Source organism: Carassius gibelio, chromosome A8, assembly GCF_023724105.1.
Source record: "Carassius gibelio isolate Cgi1373 ecotype wild population from Czech Republic chromosome A8, carGib1.2-hapl.c, whole genome shotgun sequence".
NCBI lineage: Eukaryota > Metazoa > Chordata > Actinopteri > Cypriniformes > Cyprinidae > Carassius > Carassius gibelio.
This window is the reverse complement of record NC_068378.1, coordinates 15,159,211-15,179,627: the sequence shown is the minus strand read 5'-3', so window position 1 is coordinate 15,179,627 and position 20,417 is coordinate 15,159,211. Positions and strand designations below refer to the sequence as shown.

Here is a 20,417-nt window from a genome sequence, read left to right as displayed (position 1 = left end):
TTTAAAACTAAAAAAAAAAAGTAATTAAAAAAATTACTAAATCCTAAAATTAAAACTAAATAGTATATATAATAGTAACCCTATAAATAGTAACTAAATCAAAATATTAATAAATACTACAGTAGTATAAATAAAATTAAAACAACACTAATCTGTGATTAGTGTAAAATCAGAAGCACCAACATAGCAGTGATCACAAAAAAAAAGAGAAAAAACAAGGGAAGAGACTTTGTCTGATATTAGAACAAGGAGTTTTATTCCACACTAGAAATTGGGACATTTTAACAAGCTTTTCAAACCTCATACCCTAACACCCCCCACCCCCCTCACCCACCCACCCAAAATTACTTGAGCAGGTTTTGTGGCAGTTCATTACACTCGTCTGTCTGCTACAATCCTGACGTGTTTGTCTGTTACATATCCTGAATATCTGACCACCATCTCTAAAAGCACCAACACAACTGAGACCACCAAAACTTCCTGAAACGTACAAACAACATTATTGCTCCGATAAATAAAACTAATCTACAAAAGGAAATAAAATGTCACAACGGAGAGAATCCCAGATGCCCGTGTACTGAAACGGCAAGTTTTCAAAAAAATAATTTCTCTGTATTTATTATTTATTGTATTTGGTGAAAACTGTTCGTTTGTCCTGTGTTGTGGCATTTCTGACCGTGCATGCAAAAGAGACGACCCTCGCTGCGATTCACGAGAGCGTCTCTCCTCCACGCCAGAAAGCAACACAAACACAAACCCATGCACCTCTATATTCATTCAGCATTTAGCATATTTATTGTTTTAGACAAACACAAACAGTTCGACAGAAGGGAAAAAGCTGTAAAAATACAAAAAAGTGACCAAATAGTATCATTCAGGACAACAGTGTCCAACAAAGAGCAAAATAGCACCGTTGTTACAAAGGTCAGAGGTCATAGGTTAGGGAACGGGGAGGGTCGGTTACACATCCAGGAGAAGGGATGGAGGAGGATAAAGTGAGAAACCAGTTGCCTTCCTCATCGGACTCACTTCCGGCGGCCTGTGTTGGTTGTGCTGCAGGTCACACACATGTAATCCTCCTGGGCTGCGAGTTCTGCTGATACGCCCACACATATCATATGGAACCAGCGGTTACAGCAGTCACACTGAACCCAGTACACCTGAAACGGAGAGAAACCAGTCAAAACACATTCAAACTCACACACACACACACACACACGTCTATACACTACGTTCACTTGCCCACCTCTTCTCCTTCCGGCTGGAGACAGCTCTCTGCTGGACACTGGGTCATATCCTCTTCAGAGTCTTCTGACTGAGACACGTCTGACGCAGAGACAGATGCCTCTTTCCTCTCTCTCCGCTTCTCTGTACCCATCCGCTGCTTCTTGCTTTTCGGCTTTATCCCTCTATCACTGATCTCGGTCTCTTCTCTGTTCATTCGCCGCTTGGCTTTCTTTTCTGCTGAAGTGATTGCATCTCCCTGTAGAGAGCAAAGAGGAAGACCGAGAGAAGTAATGAATTGAAATTCCTAAACAAGTTCCTAAACATGAAATTAATACTTTTATTCAACAAGGATGCATTCAATTGTTAAAAAAAAAAAATGCTGTTCAACAGAACTTTCCATTCAAAGAATCCTGGAAAAACATTGCATCATGATTTCCACACACACACAAAAAAAACTATGCATTAAATTTCCTTAAGGATTAAATAAAAACACTCAATTATATTATATTATATATTATATATATATATATATCCTTAAATAGTTTAAAACAATCAGTTTAACCAGCCAGCTCCAACATAAGTCACAACATCAAAGTCTGTTTTGAAGCAAGCAGCTTCAAAGTAAAAGACTAACAAAATATGTATTGAAATCAAAAAGCAACAGTACAACATAGAATTACTAATTTATTAATACTAAGTATACAATACACTATATTTGAAGTGTTTTGCTAAATATTTGATTTAATGTGCACTGTTTGAGGAATCAGGGAACTGATTCACTTCTGTAATTCATGTTTTATGGGAGTGGGAAGTTGCTGCTGAGCTCTTTTGCCATGGTTCTCGTTTCCATGGTAACAGCAACTTCCTTTTTGATTGGCGGATCCAAGGAGGCGTTCTCTTCAGGAATATGGCAAGTGTTGTGCTTCATCTATCAAACACGAAGCTGAATTCACACTGACTTTTGGCTCCTACAGAAGCATATAATATTTGCTGATCTTTGAGCTCTGGGTTGGTCGGTCTCAAAGTTCACACACATTATGCCCATGAGGAAAACAGATCTTTTACTTGATTGTTCTTTTGAATTAGTGACTCAATTTTAATCATTAAATAGGTTTAAAGAAGTGCTGCATGCACAGCCTCGCGCTCCTAACCTCTCTCTGTGGTGAGGAGTGTTCTGGTGTGAGGTAGGGTGTGTGTTCTGTGTGGGATGTGTTTGTAGTCGGGGGGCCAGACAGCAGAAGTCTGTAGAGCTGCTGGGTCTCGGGGACAGAAACCTGCAGGAGCAATCCCTCCACCATCAGTTCCTCCAACTCTGAACTGAGACCTGGAACATAGACACAGACAGCTTCATTAGAAAACACAAGCAGTCAGCTGCACAGTGACTTTCAGAAAATATGAAAATGCTCTTTGAGTTTGTGTGTATGCGTGGATGATACAGACCTTGGAGAGGGATACAACGCTGCTCCGTGTAAAACACAGACTGTTCTTGCCCAGAAACACCCCAGTCCTGACACTGAGATGGAGATCCACACAGCTGATACAATAAAACAAGATCTCTTTATTGACAGGCAGTAAGCAAAAATGACATAACGCTTTTTTTATACTAATATTTATAGAATAAAAAACAATAATAAAATATAATAAAAATAGCAGACTTTGAAAACCAGACATCAAACTGCTAACAGTCTGTGATATAATGTCTAACCTTTCTTTTGTGCCCAGTGGTCCTGTGGCTCTGTGTAGGTGAAGCTCCTCTGCAAACCTGAGAGGTCAGAGAGTGATCATACGAGTCTATGACCTCTCGTGCCCGTCGCTGCCAGCTGACAGTGCGTTCGATCATGTAGCGTAGAGCATCACCCTCTGGGAGACGCACACGGATCCGCTGCAGTGATGACCACAGGGACTGGATCTTGGCCAGTGAGGGCTTTGTCGATCGGAGACATAATGGACAGAGCCAGGCTTCAGGGTCAAGGGGATCGGAGGGCCCACGTACGCACACACTGTGGAAAGCATCTCGACACAGCTCGCACTGCAGCATGGCACCCATGGGTGGTTTCTGACACACACAAACTCTGAGAGCTGCGCAGTCCGCTGTAGGCAGGAGCTTTGATTCATTAGTTGCACGAAGAGAGCATAGTGACTCCTGCTCTTTTAAACGAACCTCAGCCAGGGTAAACATCTACAAGAGAGAGAGAGAGTGAATGAGAAAGAGAAGCTTTACGTTTATCTGACATTATTCTGGAATGTACCGTATGGTGAACTCACAGCAGACGCAGAGTCTTTGCTGTCTGAAAGTGCTCTCTCGACGTCACTCATACTGTCCAGCTTCACAAGCTTCTTCTTCCCTGATGACACACACTCTCCCTTCACCTTCCTCATCTTCTTCTTCAAAGAGCTGCCCACTTCCCACCGGGGACACAAGACCTGCACGAGTGACCAGACCCATGAATAACCTCGACAACAACCATTTATTCAAAAATAAAGTTAATGAATAAATGTCATGACAACATTTGCAGTCTACATTTCACCTTAAAATCAAAACGAATAAAATATGAAAATAAGCTAAACACACACATATATATATAGAAACCCCCAATTCTCATTCATTGTGTAATGTTAAGAATTAAAATACAAAGATAAATTTAGCTTTTTGCACACATTCAATTATATATGGAGATACAAATCACACATAGTATTTTATACTATAATCCTTAGATGAACAGTATATAAATATAAAACAATTTTATTTATTTATTTGCATTCTTTCAATTGGGCAAAATAAAAAAAAAAACAACCCTCAATCACTTCATGGAAGTTTATTATTTAAACTTTGTATCTTTCTAGAACTAAAAACAGAATATTTCTAATGTTGTTTTATATGGTATGACCAGTCTAACCTCCAACAGCGTGAAAGCAGAGTTTTTGATGAGGAAGGTTTTAGCAACGGACTCTTTCCAGGCCTGCACCTCTGATACCAGAACCTCCAGCTGGTCCAGAGGCTCCAGACGCACAGGAATAGCATGAGCTCTCAGAACCAGATCAGAGAGTGAGCTGAGAACAAGAGTCTGACCTCCAACCTGCCAGCACAAACAAACAAAAGCAATCACAAAACCTGCCATTAACACTGCAGCCAGATATACCTTCAAAAACATTAACATGAGATAGTAAACTATCAGATATAATGCATACAAAATACATAGTTCATGTAGAGTACTCAACCTGTAAATCCTCAGCTTCCTGGAGCCATTCTTTAGCCCTGTTCACCGTGTCTTGTAGTAGCAGGCAGTTTGGCAGGTATGCTGGTACCCCGTCTACCTGGGTCAACATAGAGCTGAGTGTCTCTAAGCTCTCTGGAGGCCTAAAACAAGAAGTGAAAACATTAACAAATGTCACTCAATTCATTACACAATCACTTTGTGGTGCCTCCTGCAGGTTCTCAGCATGCAGGAATTAATTCAGTCTCTTTAAAAGGCTGCTTTGCATTTCCAAGCCTCCAGTTTGCCCTGTACTGATGCAAATACTCTGGTGTACAAAAGAAACTGGTTTCCTTATTCAGTCATGTATTGGCTATTCAAATTGATCTTGGGTTTTTGTTTTGTACAGTCACTCTAATAGATCTTGTTATAGCTTGAGACCAGAGCTCACGCTGCAATGACCTTATATATGCAATGACCAATGGCCTTACATAAGCATCACAATGGTTGATATTGTTAACTAAAATGTATACAAATTGTTTTTGTTAATTCAACTGAAATAAAATATAAATGTTGACCTGGAAACTAACTGAAATAGAATAATGTTAAAGCTGAATTATTCAAATGACAAACTCAAACTGAAAAAGTGAAGCTAAAAAACGAATTACAAAAGCACATAACACTTAAAAAAAAATAGAACAGAAAACTAAAATATAAAAATAAAACCCAATTAAAAATATTTATAAATACCATAAATGTGCTAAATAACTAAAATAACAATGTTTGCAGTGTTATTTACATACAGACATCACATTACCAGTGTTGGGTAAGCTACTCAAAAAAATACAAATAATAATCCACTACAAATGACTAATTACTTCTTTAAAATTTTTATTTGATTACATTACTGATTACTGTATTTAAAAAGTAATCAGATTACTGTATTTAAAAATTAATCAGATTACTAATTACTTTACTTTCTAAAAATAATTCACTTTAAAGAGCCACACAGATGGGAAATCAAAAATTGACACAATAACAGAGCAGTACAACAAATCCCTTTTGTTGTGTTCACGACATTTCACTGATGACTGATGACATGAGTACAAGGCGTGATTTTCAAAGCATTTGGCCATAAAAGAGGGTTCATTACCAACTTTATTTAGACCAACAAGCATCTCCGAATCACAAAGCGAAGTATGATTATGAAGTTATATGTTTATTTCTCCCGAGCATCTTATCAGTTTGTGTGCTGTCTGCTGCCTTTGTTTGTGCCGATCTTCATTTACAAACACGTCATTAAAATGAAGTAACTCCGTGAATACTCAACGAAGAGACATGAGAGAGATATCTATAGAAAGCTTGACATGTCTACTTTAAAACTAAACAAGTGCTGCCGAAAACAGATATTCTGTGATAAAGTAATCCATATGAAAACAACGCAATGTCCGTTTTTCATGTCTCCCTTCATTATATCTAACATGACCACGCCCCCGCGCTGAACGCGCTATTCAGATTCAAACTGAAGCGCGCGGCTTGAATACGGAACAACCAATCAAAACTTACTATGTTAGTTGACCAATCAGAACACAGTATGCTACCGAAAGGTGGGGTTTAAGGAAACTGAATCTTTTGAACAGCTTCGCGCGAACCGTTTGGGGATCTCTGAGAATTGAGGTAATTTTTAAATGATATTTTGACAAAATGACAATGTTTTTTAACCTTGGATGGATTTAAACCTATTGTACAGGACTTATAAACAGTGATAGGAAGCTTAGAATTTTCATCTTACTGGCTCTTTAATTTTCAAGTTATCAAACCTAGAAAACACACTACAAAAAGAAACTCATAGTTCTTTCATTGATTTAATAATGACAAAAAAAATACACAAGTAGCCCATTATGTTTATACCCTTAACTCCCAATATCTACAAAACTTTTTTTGTTTTGTAAAATAAATCAAACAAGCCACTAAAATGACCTGAGAAATACAGTGTGTCTAAAGAAAGCTTGAAGTGTCTATAATTAAATATAGTCAGTCATGTCAAAAAATAAATATTCTCTGCTCAGATAATCCGTATTAAACCAACGCAAAGTACAGTCTTTCATGTCTGAGTTTAGCTATAACGTGTCCACGCACATCTCGCACATAAGATGATCATCTACGCAAAACGCGGGTTGAGATGCGCGGACATGTAAATGTCCACATCACCTCCGTATAAAAATAAAAAAAGATTCAAGTTAATCTCGGTTAATTTTTGTTTTTGGAAGAAGACGCCTTGTGAGGAATAAGTCTTGAATTGTGATGCCGACGTGTCTTAATGCAGCAGATTCTATTGAGTCATTTAAATTTTTACCTATATTAGGGTTACTGTGACATGTTCACATTCACTTGTTGAAATTTTCCCAAACTATAACCCCAGACTAAAATATGTGGAGTGCAATATTTTGAAATCTTATTCGTATGCGTGTAACGAGTTAAATCCAATTGCGCACATAACTAATTTAGGTTTTCATAAACGTTTTTCTATATCAAAAGGCAGGTTAAATTATTCATTATGTTAGTTTTGTAAACTAAATAAATTGTGCCTTTTATTGACTGATTGTCTTTTAAATGGATGAGTTGCGCTGTCCACGGAATGAGTAGATTGTGCTTGGGTAGATTGGTGGTTGTGTGTTATCTGTTATTTGCAAGAGTCTTCATTCGAGTGCTGTCCCCACCTGGCCTTCAGCAGTGCTTGAGCTTTCTCTTCCATCTCCTCTGAGACTGTGAGCAGTTCCTGCAGCCGAGCCATTGTGCGCTCGGTGGAAGGATGCGGTGTCAGTCCGACTCCTCGATCGATCAGCCGCCGCATGCTGTCCAGAGAGAGACCGCAGGGGTTTGATAGGGGATCCTCTGCCTGCTGAACTCCGGCCAGCCACCGGGTCTGTTCCAAACGCTCCCGTAGCAGCAGCAACTCCGGAAGAAACACGTCAAACTGAGAGCCCTCCTCCAGCAAGGACTCGATCTCGCTAACAGAATGTGCATTCACTTCATCAGAAAGAAGCTTCTCACTGTGCTGCTGGAAATCCTCAATGCTGTTCAGCAGCTCCTGAGAGAGAGTTAATAGTTTGTATTATATGAGCAGTTTAGAGATGAACTGTGGCTCATTAATCTTCAGGAAGATTGCCTACATTTTAAACGACTGTGTGTATGTGTGTGCGCAGGTGTGTGTGTCAGTCACCTTCAGAAGCGGTGCTTGTGTTAGGCTGCAGGGCAGGTTATAAAGCTGGCGGACAAATGATCTCATTTCCTCCACTGTGAGCTGATTAGGAGAATTACCCCCGCCTGTGCGGTACCTGCAGACAGACATAAATAAAATGCATGAAAGACAAAATTCACAGGCCATGTGTGTTTCGGGCAAACCAAACCAATGTGTGCAGAAAAACAAAGCTCACCACACTGGAAATTCCCCTGAAATTAAGAAAAACACTGAGCTGAAACGTGTAAGAGGTCCTTCTTGCATTTGTTTGCACCATTTTGGTCCAAGTATTTGTATAGATGACTGTCTTTGAGTTGAAATGCACCTAACTTTTTTTTCCGCAATCGGAGCTCTGCCATTTTCAAGACTGCATGTTAAGTGAAAGCGTTTCCACAAAATTGTTTCCACATAAATATTAAGCAGCACAAATGTTTTAAACATTGATAAGAAGCACTAATCAGCATTTTAAAATGACTTCTGAAGGATCATGTGACCCTGAAGTCTGGAGTAAATTGTTGCTCAAAATGTAGCTTTGCCATCACTGGAATTGTAATAATATTTCATAATTACTTTTATACTGTATTTTGGATTTTTTTTTTAAATGTAGGCTTGGTCAGCATAAGAGACTATTTTTAAAAGCATTTTATAAATCTTACCAACCCCTAGGTTTTAAACTGTTTTGTAACTGAAGCTCGTTTGAGTAGATTTCATTCCAGTCTCTTTGTGGTTTTGTGTGCAGGTACCTGGTCTGCCTTTTGCCGTTTAGCAGTTGCTGGGCAACAGACGAGCATTTCTCAGCATCTTGAGTAACCAGCCTCAGCTGACGTAACAGATCATTCTCTGGGAACGACTTCTCATCGGACTCCCCCAGAAGAGCACGAAACACGGTGACATCTACATCGATAGAGAGAGAGAGAGAGAGAGAGAGGCCAGAAGCAGAAATGAAACTAATGACATAATACTCAAACATATTTAACTTGAGTGATGTTACATTTTATGACAAAAACACAAAATTATATATAGCGTGGGACTTGATTGTGCATAAAAAGTTTCATTGTGAAAGGTGGGCTTAATATTAATATAAGGAAAAGGTTAATACACTGTTTTGTACTTTTTGTACTTTTTTTCTTATTTATAATATCATACCATCCATAGACTGTACACTGTGAGATAATGTACATTTAAGTAAATAAAATGTCTTTTTGATTTTCTTATTGTCTTTAAATAATCAAAAAAAGAATTGTGCATACTTTGTGTATATAAATAAAGTGTTGATTATAATATGATTATAAACAAGACATACTGAAAGTGGATTGTAATTCAGAAAGATGAGAGTATCACTTCTGGAAGTGCTCAGTGCTGAAACTCACTGCGTTTCTTGTCAAGCTTTGCTTCCATGAGTTCTGTCACCCTTGCCGCCCACTCATCATAAGACTCCGCCCTCTGGTGCACAGCGTTCATCATCGGGTAAAGGTCATCCAGTGTGAAACGGTAACTGTGTAGATGAGCATTAAATTGAGTGAAACCAAAGACCCTTTCAAAGAAAATCTTTTCAATCTTTTCTCTTTTCATATTTTCATAGAGCAAGCCCCATCTAAATTAATGAGGGAATCCTGAAATCTGCCTGCGGAACGTATTGAAATTAAATATTTCATATCAGCAACAAAATCTGAAATGAACTGCCCCGTAAATGTTGTTCCGTATGCTAAAATAGTGTTAAAATGACATCTTTTTCAGGCTAGACCAGACAATGCGCATGTGCGGTCATAAATGGGAGCATCCAATGGCCTCTGCAGTGACACAATGACTTTATCAATTAGCAACTGGCTCTTTCATTTAGAAGGAAGGACTATTCCACCATATTGTGTGTTGCCGTGTCTTCCATTCATAAGCAACAGAAATAAACCGTCTTTGTACATCTAAAATCAAATGAAATAGAAGCCAATCTTTAGATAAGGCCAGCTCTAGTGTCTTGTAGACTGATCATTGAGGAGTCCTGAAAGCAGAAGTGGAGACTCACTTGAGTGTGTAGTTGGAGACGGGGCAGGAGCAGAGGTCGTGGGCGTGGTGTAGACACACCTGGACTCCTGGTCTGCAGGGACAGGTGAGAGCAGACAGGTAACAGGTGGTGCGACACTTTACACACTGTCTCTCATCATCTGCCAGCAGGTCGTATTCAAACAACTCAGACTGGACCACCCCCTATTTAAAGCGAGAGAGAGAGAATGTTAACAAATGATCATTTATAGAGGAGCTGAAAAAGCCTGCATGTGTATTATGCACAATCAGACATAACTAGCATCTCAAATCTATTAAAATTACCAATATTACACGTCACGTCACGACACACACTTTTATATATATTATATATATATTACATATACATACACACACAGCATTTTGTAGTTAATCTCACAATTAATTGCTAAAATGTGCTTAATAATAAACCGAACACCTTTACATTATATTTCGCTAATGTTAAGTTAGAGGATGATTGTTTTATATTTTATAAACATAAGTAGATAGATCATTGTATTACACTTATAAAGTCCATGAAGTGTGAGGATAATTGCTTTAGTATTGTCTAGTATTACTTATGTTTATTTTCTCAGAGGGAGAAGAGTAATGAGCACTGCTGAATAAATACACTATAGTGTCATCTCACATAAAGATTTGACAGGTTTCGCTAGTGTTCTCTCACCATCTTGCGGACTTTGTCCCGCAGTTCTCTCTCCTCTTTGATCATGAGCCGCATGTCCTTCTGCACAGCTGATGCCAGAACCACATCCAGGTTGTCTGCTTTCATGGCCATATTACACACCATCTCATCATGAGAGAACACACAGTAGCGGTGCAGCAGGCGGTAGTGTTCCACACACTGACGCCCCAGTGGCATCTGCAAACCACAAAAAGCAGGGGAGAAAAAAATAAACCCACAAACATAATTGTAAAATATTCAGCTCTGAGACCTGTCGAGAGGAACATCTATATTAATAACACTGTAAAAGCAGAATGGATCCGCACCCAGTCCACCGTGCAAAAGTTGACAGCTTCTGCAAAGTTGAAGCCCTGGTTGAAGCCGCTGTGATAGGATCGTGGGAAAGTGATGACAAACTCTCCTGCGCACTGATTTGTTCTGTAAATCTAAGAAACGGAGCGTGTTACTTACAGGTACAGGTGAGCATGTGACTTGTGATTGTGTGTATAAACATGTTACTCACTGGTACTCCATGGGCCATAAGTGTATTAGGGTTCATGATTGTGACAAGCTGGTGTAGAAGGTCCGGCTGGGACTCAAACAGCTCCGGGGCCAGTTTCTTCATGACTGCTTCCAACTGCTCAGTGGCAAAACCTGGAGCACCGTACCAGGTCTTAGGTTCCCCCCTAAACACATGCAAACATACAAACAGGGTCTTCACACATACAATGATATTTAATCACAAATACAGTCAAAACAGTAATATTGAAAATAGTTGTGCTGCTTAATACTTTAATACCATTGTCTTTGTCATTTTAAATCAACGCAATGAATGCATGCTTGCTGAAAAATGTGAAATGTTTTATAATAATACTGAACAGTAGTGTACAAGACAACTTACTCATATCAGTTTATTTTGCACTTTTCTATAAAAATACACTCTCCTTTATAACTGTGTTTTTATTTAGAGTAGAAACCATATTTAAAGCCATTGTTTGGGACAAAAGTTCATTCAGTGCACTACAGCACTACTACATGTGCCTTTTTTTTAAGCTTTATCACTCATTACCAGTGCAGGTAGTTGACAGAATAGCTCCAGTGGTCCTCAATGTGCCAGCAGAAAGAGGAGAAGCACATGCCCACGTACAGCCACGGCAAAGTCATGCCACAGATATCAGCAGTGACGTGGGTCAGCACTGATGGTGTCATCATGGCCATGTTATTCAGGTTCCACCCACACTGAAGATACTTCTACACCAGTCAATCACAACACAGAAGAACGACATCAGTGATGGAAACAGGATGTACTATGTATGAATAAACAATGGAAATTGTGAGTAACATTTCAAAATCGTTTTTTGCGGTTATACCTCATCATGTGGCGCAACCTTAAACTTTCCACCCTTGATTGGAAAACCGCTTCCAAACTCTTTTGAGGCAATGTCAGCTCCATATTCCACAGTCACATCCTCCTCAATGGTGCCAACCAACCTCCAAAACTCTTTTTCAACCAATTCGGTGGGCACCATCTACAACAAACACCATATTCACAGGAAAACAAATCACATCAACAAAATAAGTTCATATGCTTTAACATTGGATTTGTAAATCTATACTCATGAGAGTCAATGTCAGAGACTCAGGAGACATACATGAACAGGCATGTTGAAATAATCTGACTTGAAGGAATCTGCCATATCCCCAAAGGATTTTAGAGAATAATCCCTGCCAGCTTGCTCGAAGCCAAATGCCTCCTGAGGTTTACTGCACTCCTGCAGAAACACATAAATAATGAGTCAATCAATTGGTCCAGTAGATTAAAGTGTCTAGACATGCAACATTGACTGTTCAAAATCAGTTTTTGCTTTTCCTGACTTGAAATAATGAACAAACACTGTTATGGTTTGCTTTGAAAATTCACCTGAGCCAGACACTTAGGGCACCTCCAATCACCTTTAGGAACATCACAGAGGGGCGGGATCAAGCAGAAGGTGTGGTAGCTATCATCACAACCGTCGCATAGCAACAACCGGTCCTCATCGTTCCCCTTTCCACACACTAAACACACATACAGGTCCACCTAGAGGAAGACAGACAGCACTATAATAACGGAAGACATGAAAACAAAACAAAAAATCTACTAAACAATGTATTTGAACACCCCTTTTAGTTATTTAACATTAAGAATGATTTTTTTTTTTAACTACTTAAGTTCACAGTGCTCAAATATTGTGTTTTTAAACTTAAAGAGTTTAGGGCAATCTGTTCTCTCAACTGAAATGAATTACATGAACCTGTTGGGTTTTTTCATATAGTTATATATCATTACATGAGATATACATGACTTATTCTTTTTGATAAAACCATCACGAGAGCTGTGACAAAAGCTCAGCAAATTTACATTTGAATAAAAAGAGGGAAGGAAACTCACCGTGCTAACTGGAGGAGGGGGGATGTTTTTCTTGTAACGTGATTTGCATTTCTCTGGTTCAGGATTTATCTCTTTTATCTCCACGGGTTCCTGCTTCACCTGTATAGGGAGCTCCCTCTCTAATACACACATACAAATACATTTGTTTATATGAAGACACTGACTTGACTAATAATGCTATGCTAATCACACATTTGTTTTGCTTTATTGATTAATGTCTAAATATTGGCTGATGAAGATTGGGCTAATGATCTGAGTGATGTGAGGTTAGATCCAAAAGTAAGGTTCTTACCTGGTTCAGGCTTGACAACGAATGAACCCATTCTTCTCCTGAGATTGGGCCTGTTCTCACATTCCTCACCTCCCTCGGACTTGACACAGCCAGACTACAGACACAAAAAAGGAGTTATCCATCAAAAATATATCCATTTAACAATGAGAACAAATGAAACAAATGATTACATGCTACCAACCATTCAAAAGTAAGGTCAGTATTCCAGCAAACATTTTTTAATAAATGTATTTTATTCAGCAGGGATACATTAAATGGATCAAAACTGACTGTCAAGGTAAAATGTGTATTTCTCATAAATGCAGTTCTATTGAACTTTCTATTCAAAGCATCCTGGAAATCAAATTTCTACAAAAATAAAAATAAAATTAAGCAGGACAATGGTTTTTAACATTGAAAATAAAATGAAATGTCTATCGAGCACCAAATTACCATATTAGGATATTAATATTGTTACACTGAAGACTGCAGTATTGGCTGCTGTCATGACAGGAATAAATTATATTTTAAAATATATTAAAATAGAAAACAGTTTTTTTATTTTAATCAATTTTAAATTGTAACAATATTTTACAATGTTACTGTTTTATAGTATTTTTAATCAAATAAATGTAGATTGATAAGTGAAAGAGTCTGATTTAAAAAAAAAAAAAAATTTAAATAAAAAGACTTTTGAACTGTGATTTATATCCAAACTGATATACAGTACTGATCATTAGAAAAACAAACTTGTGCCAAATAGAGGCAGACTGTGATTATAAACATACAATATTTTAGCCCACTTGAGCATGTTAACATTCACCTCTGTTTTCATCCTCTTGGCTCGTCTAGCAGGTGCGCTCATGTCGCTGGGTGGAACATGAATGTTTTGTCTCTGTAGCAGGTCGTGAGGTTTATACTCTTTATCTTTGTCATTTCCATCATCCACTGACGCCTTCTGCAGACACTGAAGAAAACAAGGAAAACAACTCAACTGGTTAAATGAGCCCTTCACACTTAAAGTTACCTAACTACAGTACTCTCATATTAATTACCACAGCACTTAAAGAAGTAGTTTGATATGTATATGTTTTGTAATTGTATGTTATATTTTGTTTATATGGAAAATGTAAATAAAGTGAGAAAAAAAAAGACGTAGTTTGACATCCCATGGGAAAAAAAAGAGCAGTTTGGAAATTCTGCATAGCAACTTGAAGAATGTTTTTTTTTTTTTTTTACAATGCAATGCAAATGTAATTTAATAGCAATTTAGGTCTGTTTTTAATCCAGATTTCGATGTTTTAAGAATTCAATGAAGAGTCAAAGCTCTTTTAAAGTCACCTCAGGTTTCTCCACACTTCAGAAAATACCTCTAAATCACCTTCATCATTTCCCTCTACCCCAAAGATAATCTGTATTTATATGTGAATAACTTATTAGCCCAGCTATAAAGATTGTGACATCTCTGAGTGCATGCAGAGAGAAATCCTCGACATTCCCGGTTACAAGGCATCTGAACTGTATTACGTCTGCTTCCAATATCAGATTACAGATTTACATACAGACAGAGGATAGAGGGAGGAGAGAGAACAGCTGGAGGTGCAAAGAGATTGGCGTTAACAGAAAGCAGGTCACAGTTTCTGTGGGTTGAGAGGAGGAGTGAGGGGGGAGGGGAGGAAGAAAGGATGCGTCAGAAGTCAAAAAGACAAACACATAGAAAGCAGTAAGTGCAAACAAAGACAGGAGTAGTAGGAGGAGAATGACAGCAACAGTGTCTCGGCAGGACGGCTGGGGGTTTGGTGAGGGTCAGGACAGGTTGAATACTGTCCGTCAAAGAAACAACACTTCACTGCCATTTGTCACCCAAACTCAGAAAAAAAAACAGTTAAAACACACACACACACACACTCAAAGAGTTTAAAAACTACTATAGTAGTATTAATCCTTATTTTAACATTTAAAAGATTTTCTGAGAGCAGGAGTACAATTCAGTATGGCAGTAAGAGCCACAGCGACTACTAAATGAAACATTTATTGCCACGGTACCTATAATGAGATCACATCCTGTGCAGATTTAAATAGTCAGATTAGGTAATAGGGAAAGCAGAAACATACCTCCTCTAGCCCAGGAGGTGCCACAAAACTTGTCAGTTTGGCTGCAAGGTCAAGAGCCTAACGTAGAAAAGAGCACTGAACATTACAGAGAAACTGCCAGTGATCTTTGGGTCAGAGATCACCACATCTCTAACAGAGATGTCAAGCATTCAGTCAATGGAAAGAAAATTAGTCAGGCTCCAAGATTGTTTTCATATTCAAATGCATCTGCATATGATCATTGCCTGTATTAAAACTGATGAAACATATATATTGTAACATTGAAATATTGTTAAAATTATAAAATATATTATTTAAATACATATTGAATCCTACTGGTGGATTCTTCCCATCTATGAAAGGGAGTGTCGGAGTGTCAAAGTTTATGAATACCATATTGTGCTTTTTAGTAATTGATTTTGATTATATATTTTCTCTAAAGACAAGTAACACTAGGATGACTGGCACACAATCCAGAAAACAAGCAGCTAGAACACAATAAAACACACTTAATAACCACATATTTATAAGCACAGCATACTCAGACTTAAATGTGAAAACTAATACCTCTAACCCTAAAAGCCCAGCTTTAACACTGCAGACCATCTGTAACCGGACTCCTAAACCAAACCTCCTGCATGACTGCTAAAACCTTTATACCAAGTGTGTGATCTGATATTGATCTGATGCATTTATATGTTAAACTCACCAGCAGGTTTGTCCCAGAATGGAAGAGGTGGTACGGGTACAGGACTCTCTCGTAATGGGCTCTCAGGTGGGACCCTACAGCTTTGCCTGGGGCAAAACCCATTATCATGGCAATCTTCGTCCATCTCCTCTCTCTACAAACTAAATCGAATCCACCCTCCTCTGCAACCAACTGGCAGATTGAGAAAGATTGTTGGACTTCATTGCAAAAACATAATAAATATTCATCAATGTTTGTGTTTCACTTGGACAGATATAAAGAACTCAGCAGTTACATGAATCACTTTGTGACACATACAGGTATGAGTAAAGGGTTTCAGCTAGAAATATTGAACAAAGTCATAATTTATCAGACAGACTGACTCCGAGTCCAATGAAGAAGCCTAACCAACAGAATCACTCACTCTGTTGAGCTGGTACAGATCGAGGATCTTCCGCTCCACGTGTGGAATTTTGAGTGTGCATCCTTGTAGTTCCCAAAACTTGGCAATGTGGTCCAAGAAGTTGAGTTTAACTCTGGTTTGAGCCTGTGTTTGTGTGTGTGTGTGAAAAACAGAAAATAGGATTCAGCAACATCTTGAATGGTCCATGTTAATTATTAAGCATCTCAGAGATGGTGTTATTTTAATATCAGTCACTTCAAAAGGCCCAAATTTTGCTGACAAGACAGTGACCATTGACCTTACGATCCCCCTCGGGTTCACTATGTTAGCGAGAAGATCTCATAGAAACAATGGTTTTGACAAAGGTGATAATATATTTGCTATACCCTGACCCTAAACCTAACAACCCTGTGACAAACCTGTTGATTTCAGTAGATTGATGATTTGACTGTTTTTCCAAACAGCAAGGAGCAGTTCACAATACCTCACAAATTAGTTTTCAACATGTCTCACAACATTTGTGGACATATTTTAAAATATTGGGCCCTCACAAATATATGCAAGCTTGTACAAAGTATTTTCTAGCTCAAAGCAGAATTGTAAAATTACCTCAAGCTCGTTGAGTCTCTGGATTCGTGGTGTAAAATGAAGTCTGTCAACATCACATGCAAATGGAGGCTGCCAGTCCTAAACACACACACAAAGCAAACATACAATTAGTAAACTTACATTTTTTCATTCTTTTATTGATATATATTTTAAATCGCTTGATATCTGAGTTTATTTAACTTCCATATGCAATGTCATCATCTTGCAGCAAAATCCAGCTGTGACATCGTACAGGGACCAATGAACCAGTGGTATAGTCCGGTGCATTTTACATATATATATTTTTTAGCAAAGTTCATATTTCTACAAAATCTTCATTCCCATCAACTGCAAGCTGAAATTGCATCATGTGCTCTTGAGTTGTGGCTCTAACTAATTAGTACTTGGGGTCAGGAACACAAACAGCCAAAACACGAGAGGCTTTATCAAAGACATAATTTTCATTTTTAGCTTTCTGATTTTCTAAATCCATTAAGCTTTGCAGGTTTCTGTATTCATCAATGATGTGTTTGCATGCAGCACACACACAAAAATGTGGAACTTTGGATTAAAAGATGACTGTATTTTATGTTACAGATAAGAGGATACTGGGCACTGATTAATTAAACCGAGACACAAAATTATCTACACAATGGCTAGTAAACACAGAACACTGCAACATCACATGTTGCCGAAGAAATTTTATTCAGACTAAATCAGAGTCTTATCTTCTTTACTAAATATTTTCTTTGCATTCATAAATTTAATTGAAAGGATCTGAAACACAACCCTGTACAAATGTGACTGGTGCTCTGTGGTTTGTGGTCTAGAATCTTGTGAATGTATGTCAACAGTGGCTAAAAATGAACAAACAAAAAAAAAACACACACAAAAAAAACGTTCACTCACATGCAACATGCTGTAGAGGGCTAAACGGTGGAACTGTGGTTTTTGTTCAGCTTAATCACCAATATAAAACCCTTTAGTCAAAGTTTAACACATTTTCTTTGTCTCCAGCCTTCCATAACCACGTCTCCAGATAAACACAATGTAATTAACACCTGGATTAAAAGGGACTAAAAATTACCCTCTTGGAATTAATAAAGTGTTACCTTTTCTTAGCCAAAAAAAGGCACCTCAGGATACAATCACTGCAATTAAAATGAGTTGTAAAACCACCCATTTAAGCCTCAGAATTAAAACTCTGTTTGCTTTCATAAATTTATAAAATAGTGTAATTATGTAATCATCACCAGAAAAAGTTTTATTCAGAACTTGCCTCATAACACACAAATGGCATAACGAAATTCCGTACATGAGATCATATGGTTTATCTACCTAGATACATACCGATTTGTGCCCTACATACGAAGAATATTCACCACAATCCGTTGTAATTACCTCAGCTACATATAACCCATAAAATTAAGGTAAATTCTGTGCATATTAAGTCCATTGCCCACATTATTTCCTTGTTTGCTGTTCAGGCAGCATAGTTACACAAAGACACAAAATGGCCAGATGGTTCATTTGCTCCATAGCTCGCAACATGGAGGACGCGCCCGGCCTGAGGACTACATCTATCCATCCATCAATCCATCCATCCATCTGGTTCGGGAGCAGCTTATGGACCGAACCGAACCTGTGAATCACTTCACACGGTCTGAATAGTTTAATATGTGTCAGAATACAGTACGCGTATATGTTGTTGTTGGAAAGCAAGAAGCCATTTGGAAAACATGCTCAGCTTTAAAACCTTTATGAGATATAAAAACCCCCAAAACATTCATTTTTTTGGATATTAAGATACGAAGCCATCGTCTTGTAATGATGCTTGACGTGTTTTAAATGTTAATCATCGCTTGTTTAACGTAATTACGCGTTCTCTTATCTGCCACCTCGTGCGTGTATCACGTCACGTAGCTGCGAGTTTAATGGATTTATAAAAGAACCCGGATTCACATCAAACCCAAAGTCATTATCAGAACCTGCTAGTGTGACCCAGAGCGCAGAACAGATGGAACAACAACAGTCAATAAACAAGCACATAGCATTTAAAATTACAGGACTACTAAATATGGCTATAACCGTACAAATGTGTTTAGAGATCTATAAAAATAACGATTGTAAAAAAACATGTTCGGTCTGTCAGAAACACAAAATCATCTACAGAGATTAATAATTATAATGTGCGTGGCATTGGGCTTGTTCACTCACATAACCTATAAAACATAAAGAAGCCATCAGAACCACTGGAAACCTCAAACTGGTTTAGACAGGTTCGGGAGTTAGGAGCTCGGATTCGGATTAAGGTCGAAGGACTGAAGCGGATCAATTGGCTAATATGTGAACTATATTTGGTCGCTGGGTATAAAGGGTGATTAATCAATTGCATTATTCTAATCCGCACACAACCACTTCTGTAACAGAATGGATTCGATATGACCAAAATAACTCGATGATGGTATAATTAGTTTATTATAAGTCTACAAAAAAGGCAATACAAATGATAAACATTTTATTATTATTAGTTACTAACATATAATTAATGTGCTAAGGTGAAAATGAAAGGAAGGGTTTATTTCCGCCTTAACAGGTATCTCCTAGTCTCGAGGTTTTTTTCCGTCTGTCTACATTAAATTCTCATTAAAAGTACACTGAACTCATTAAAGGCCTTTTTTATTCAAATGGGGAGGTAATTATCGGGGTTTCTGTTCGTCAGTGTCACTAAAAATGCAGATGCAACTACCAGTACCAATAATTAGATATACATAATAATAATAATAGTAATAATAATAAAGATACACAAAATTCTACATCAACGATAAACACTGACAATCAGCAAACGAAACTGAGTAGCCTAAACGTGACGTTTAATCCAGCACTAGAACCGAACCAGGCCGTCAACTACACGCACAGTGACCATAAAGTGACGTTTTCTTGTACTATATTCACATTTGCGCGACGTTTGCGGATCCTGAGCGACGTTATTGCACTCGTGAGTCAGAATGTCGGGTCGTCCGGGTCCGCAGGTCGAGCACAGACCAGGCAGAGCTTCGGAAATTCAATTGATATGATGCCTATAGCTGCACACAAAGCGGTTCGGCAATGCTGTCACTGCGCCGCCATGTTGAGACATTTCCCTTTAAACTGAGCTCAGAATCACTCCGCAGATCCGGCCCGGTTCAGCCGGTCCGCTTCAGACCGTCCGCACAGCACTCACCGGCGGCGGTCGAACCTTGCAGATCCCGGTTTTCTCGGCGATGGGTCGGATTTTATTGATAAATGCAAACGGGTCTGCAAATTCCTCCCAACTGGGCTCGAAGACCGGACACTCGGGCGGCGGGGTAAACTCGGCCGGGCCCCGCTGGGTCATCCTGCAGGTCCGGTTCCGGAGCAGAATCGAGTCGCTCAGCGAAGCGGAGACAGAACTTCCTGGGATCCACAACACGGTTTGTCAGTCCGTACTCCTCCAGTCCGGCTAACACTTCAACAAAACGAACAATCAACACACGCGCACATACACACACTCACCGTGACGTGACTGCTCTTAGGCTGAGACCACATCCGCTGAAAAAGCTA

At 38.6% G+C, this 20,417-nt stretch overlaps 1 protein-coding gene across 4 annotated transcripts; it reads right to left on the bottom strand.

Annotated features, from left to right (window-relative positions):
• Positions 1 to 355: 355 nt before the first annotated feature.
• LOC128018564 (lysine-specific demethylase 5B-B) lies at positions 356 to 20,417 on the bottom strand. Of its 4 annotated transcripts, none has more exons than XM_052604147.1 (28): positions 20,370 to 20,417; positions 16,857 to 16,934; positions 16,269 to 16,391; positions 15,866 to 16,036; positions 15,178 to 15,234; positions 13,886 to 14,029; positions 13,084 to 13,177; positions 12,792 to 12,910; positions 12,282 to 12,440; positions 12,013 to 12,132; positions 11,731 to 11,889; positions 11,430 to 11,611; positions 10,884 to 11,046; positions 10,687 to 10,806; positions 10,364 to 10,558; positions 9,683 to 9,864; positions 9,033 to 9,157; positions 8,406 to 8,556; positions 7,645 to 7,759; positions 7,142 to 7,512; positions 4,447 to 4,585; positions 4,125 to 4,304; positions 3,493 to 3,651; positions 2,933 to 3,406; positions 2,668 to 2,761; positions 2,379 to 2,551; positions 1,247 to 1,483; positions 356 to 1,160 (listed from the first exon to the last, which is right to left on the bottom strand). In XM_052604147.1, the coding sequence occupies exons 1-28, from the start codon at positions 20,400 to 20,402 to the stop codon at positions 1,026 to 1,028; spliced, it is 4,452 nt and encodes a 1,483-aa protein (XP_052460107.1). In that variant the 5' UTR covers positions 20,403 to 20,417; the 3' UTR covers positions 356 to 1,025. The 4 variants fall into 4 exon arrangements, with proteins under 4 accessions (XP_052460107.1, XP_052460105.1, XP_052460108.1 ...); XM_052604145.1 differs by having other exon boundaries at positions 20,059 to 20,381; XM_052604148.1 differs by lacking the exon at positions 20,370 to 20,417 and adding an exon at positions 17,745 to 17,768.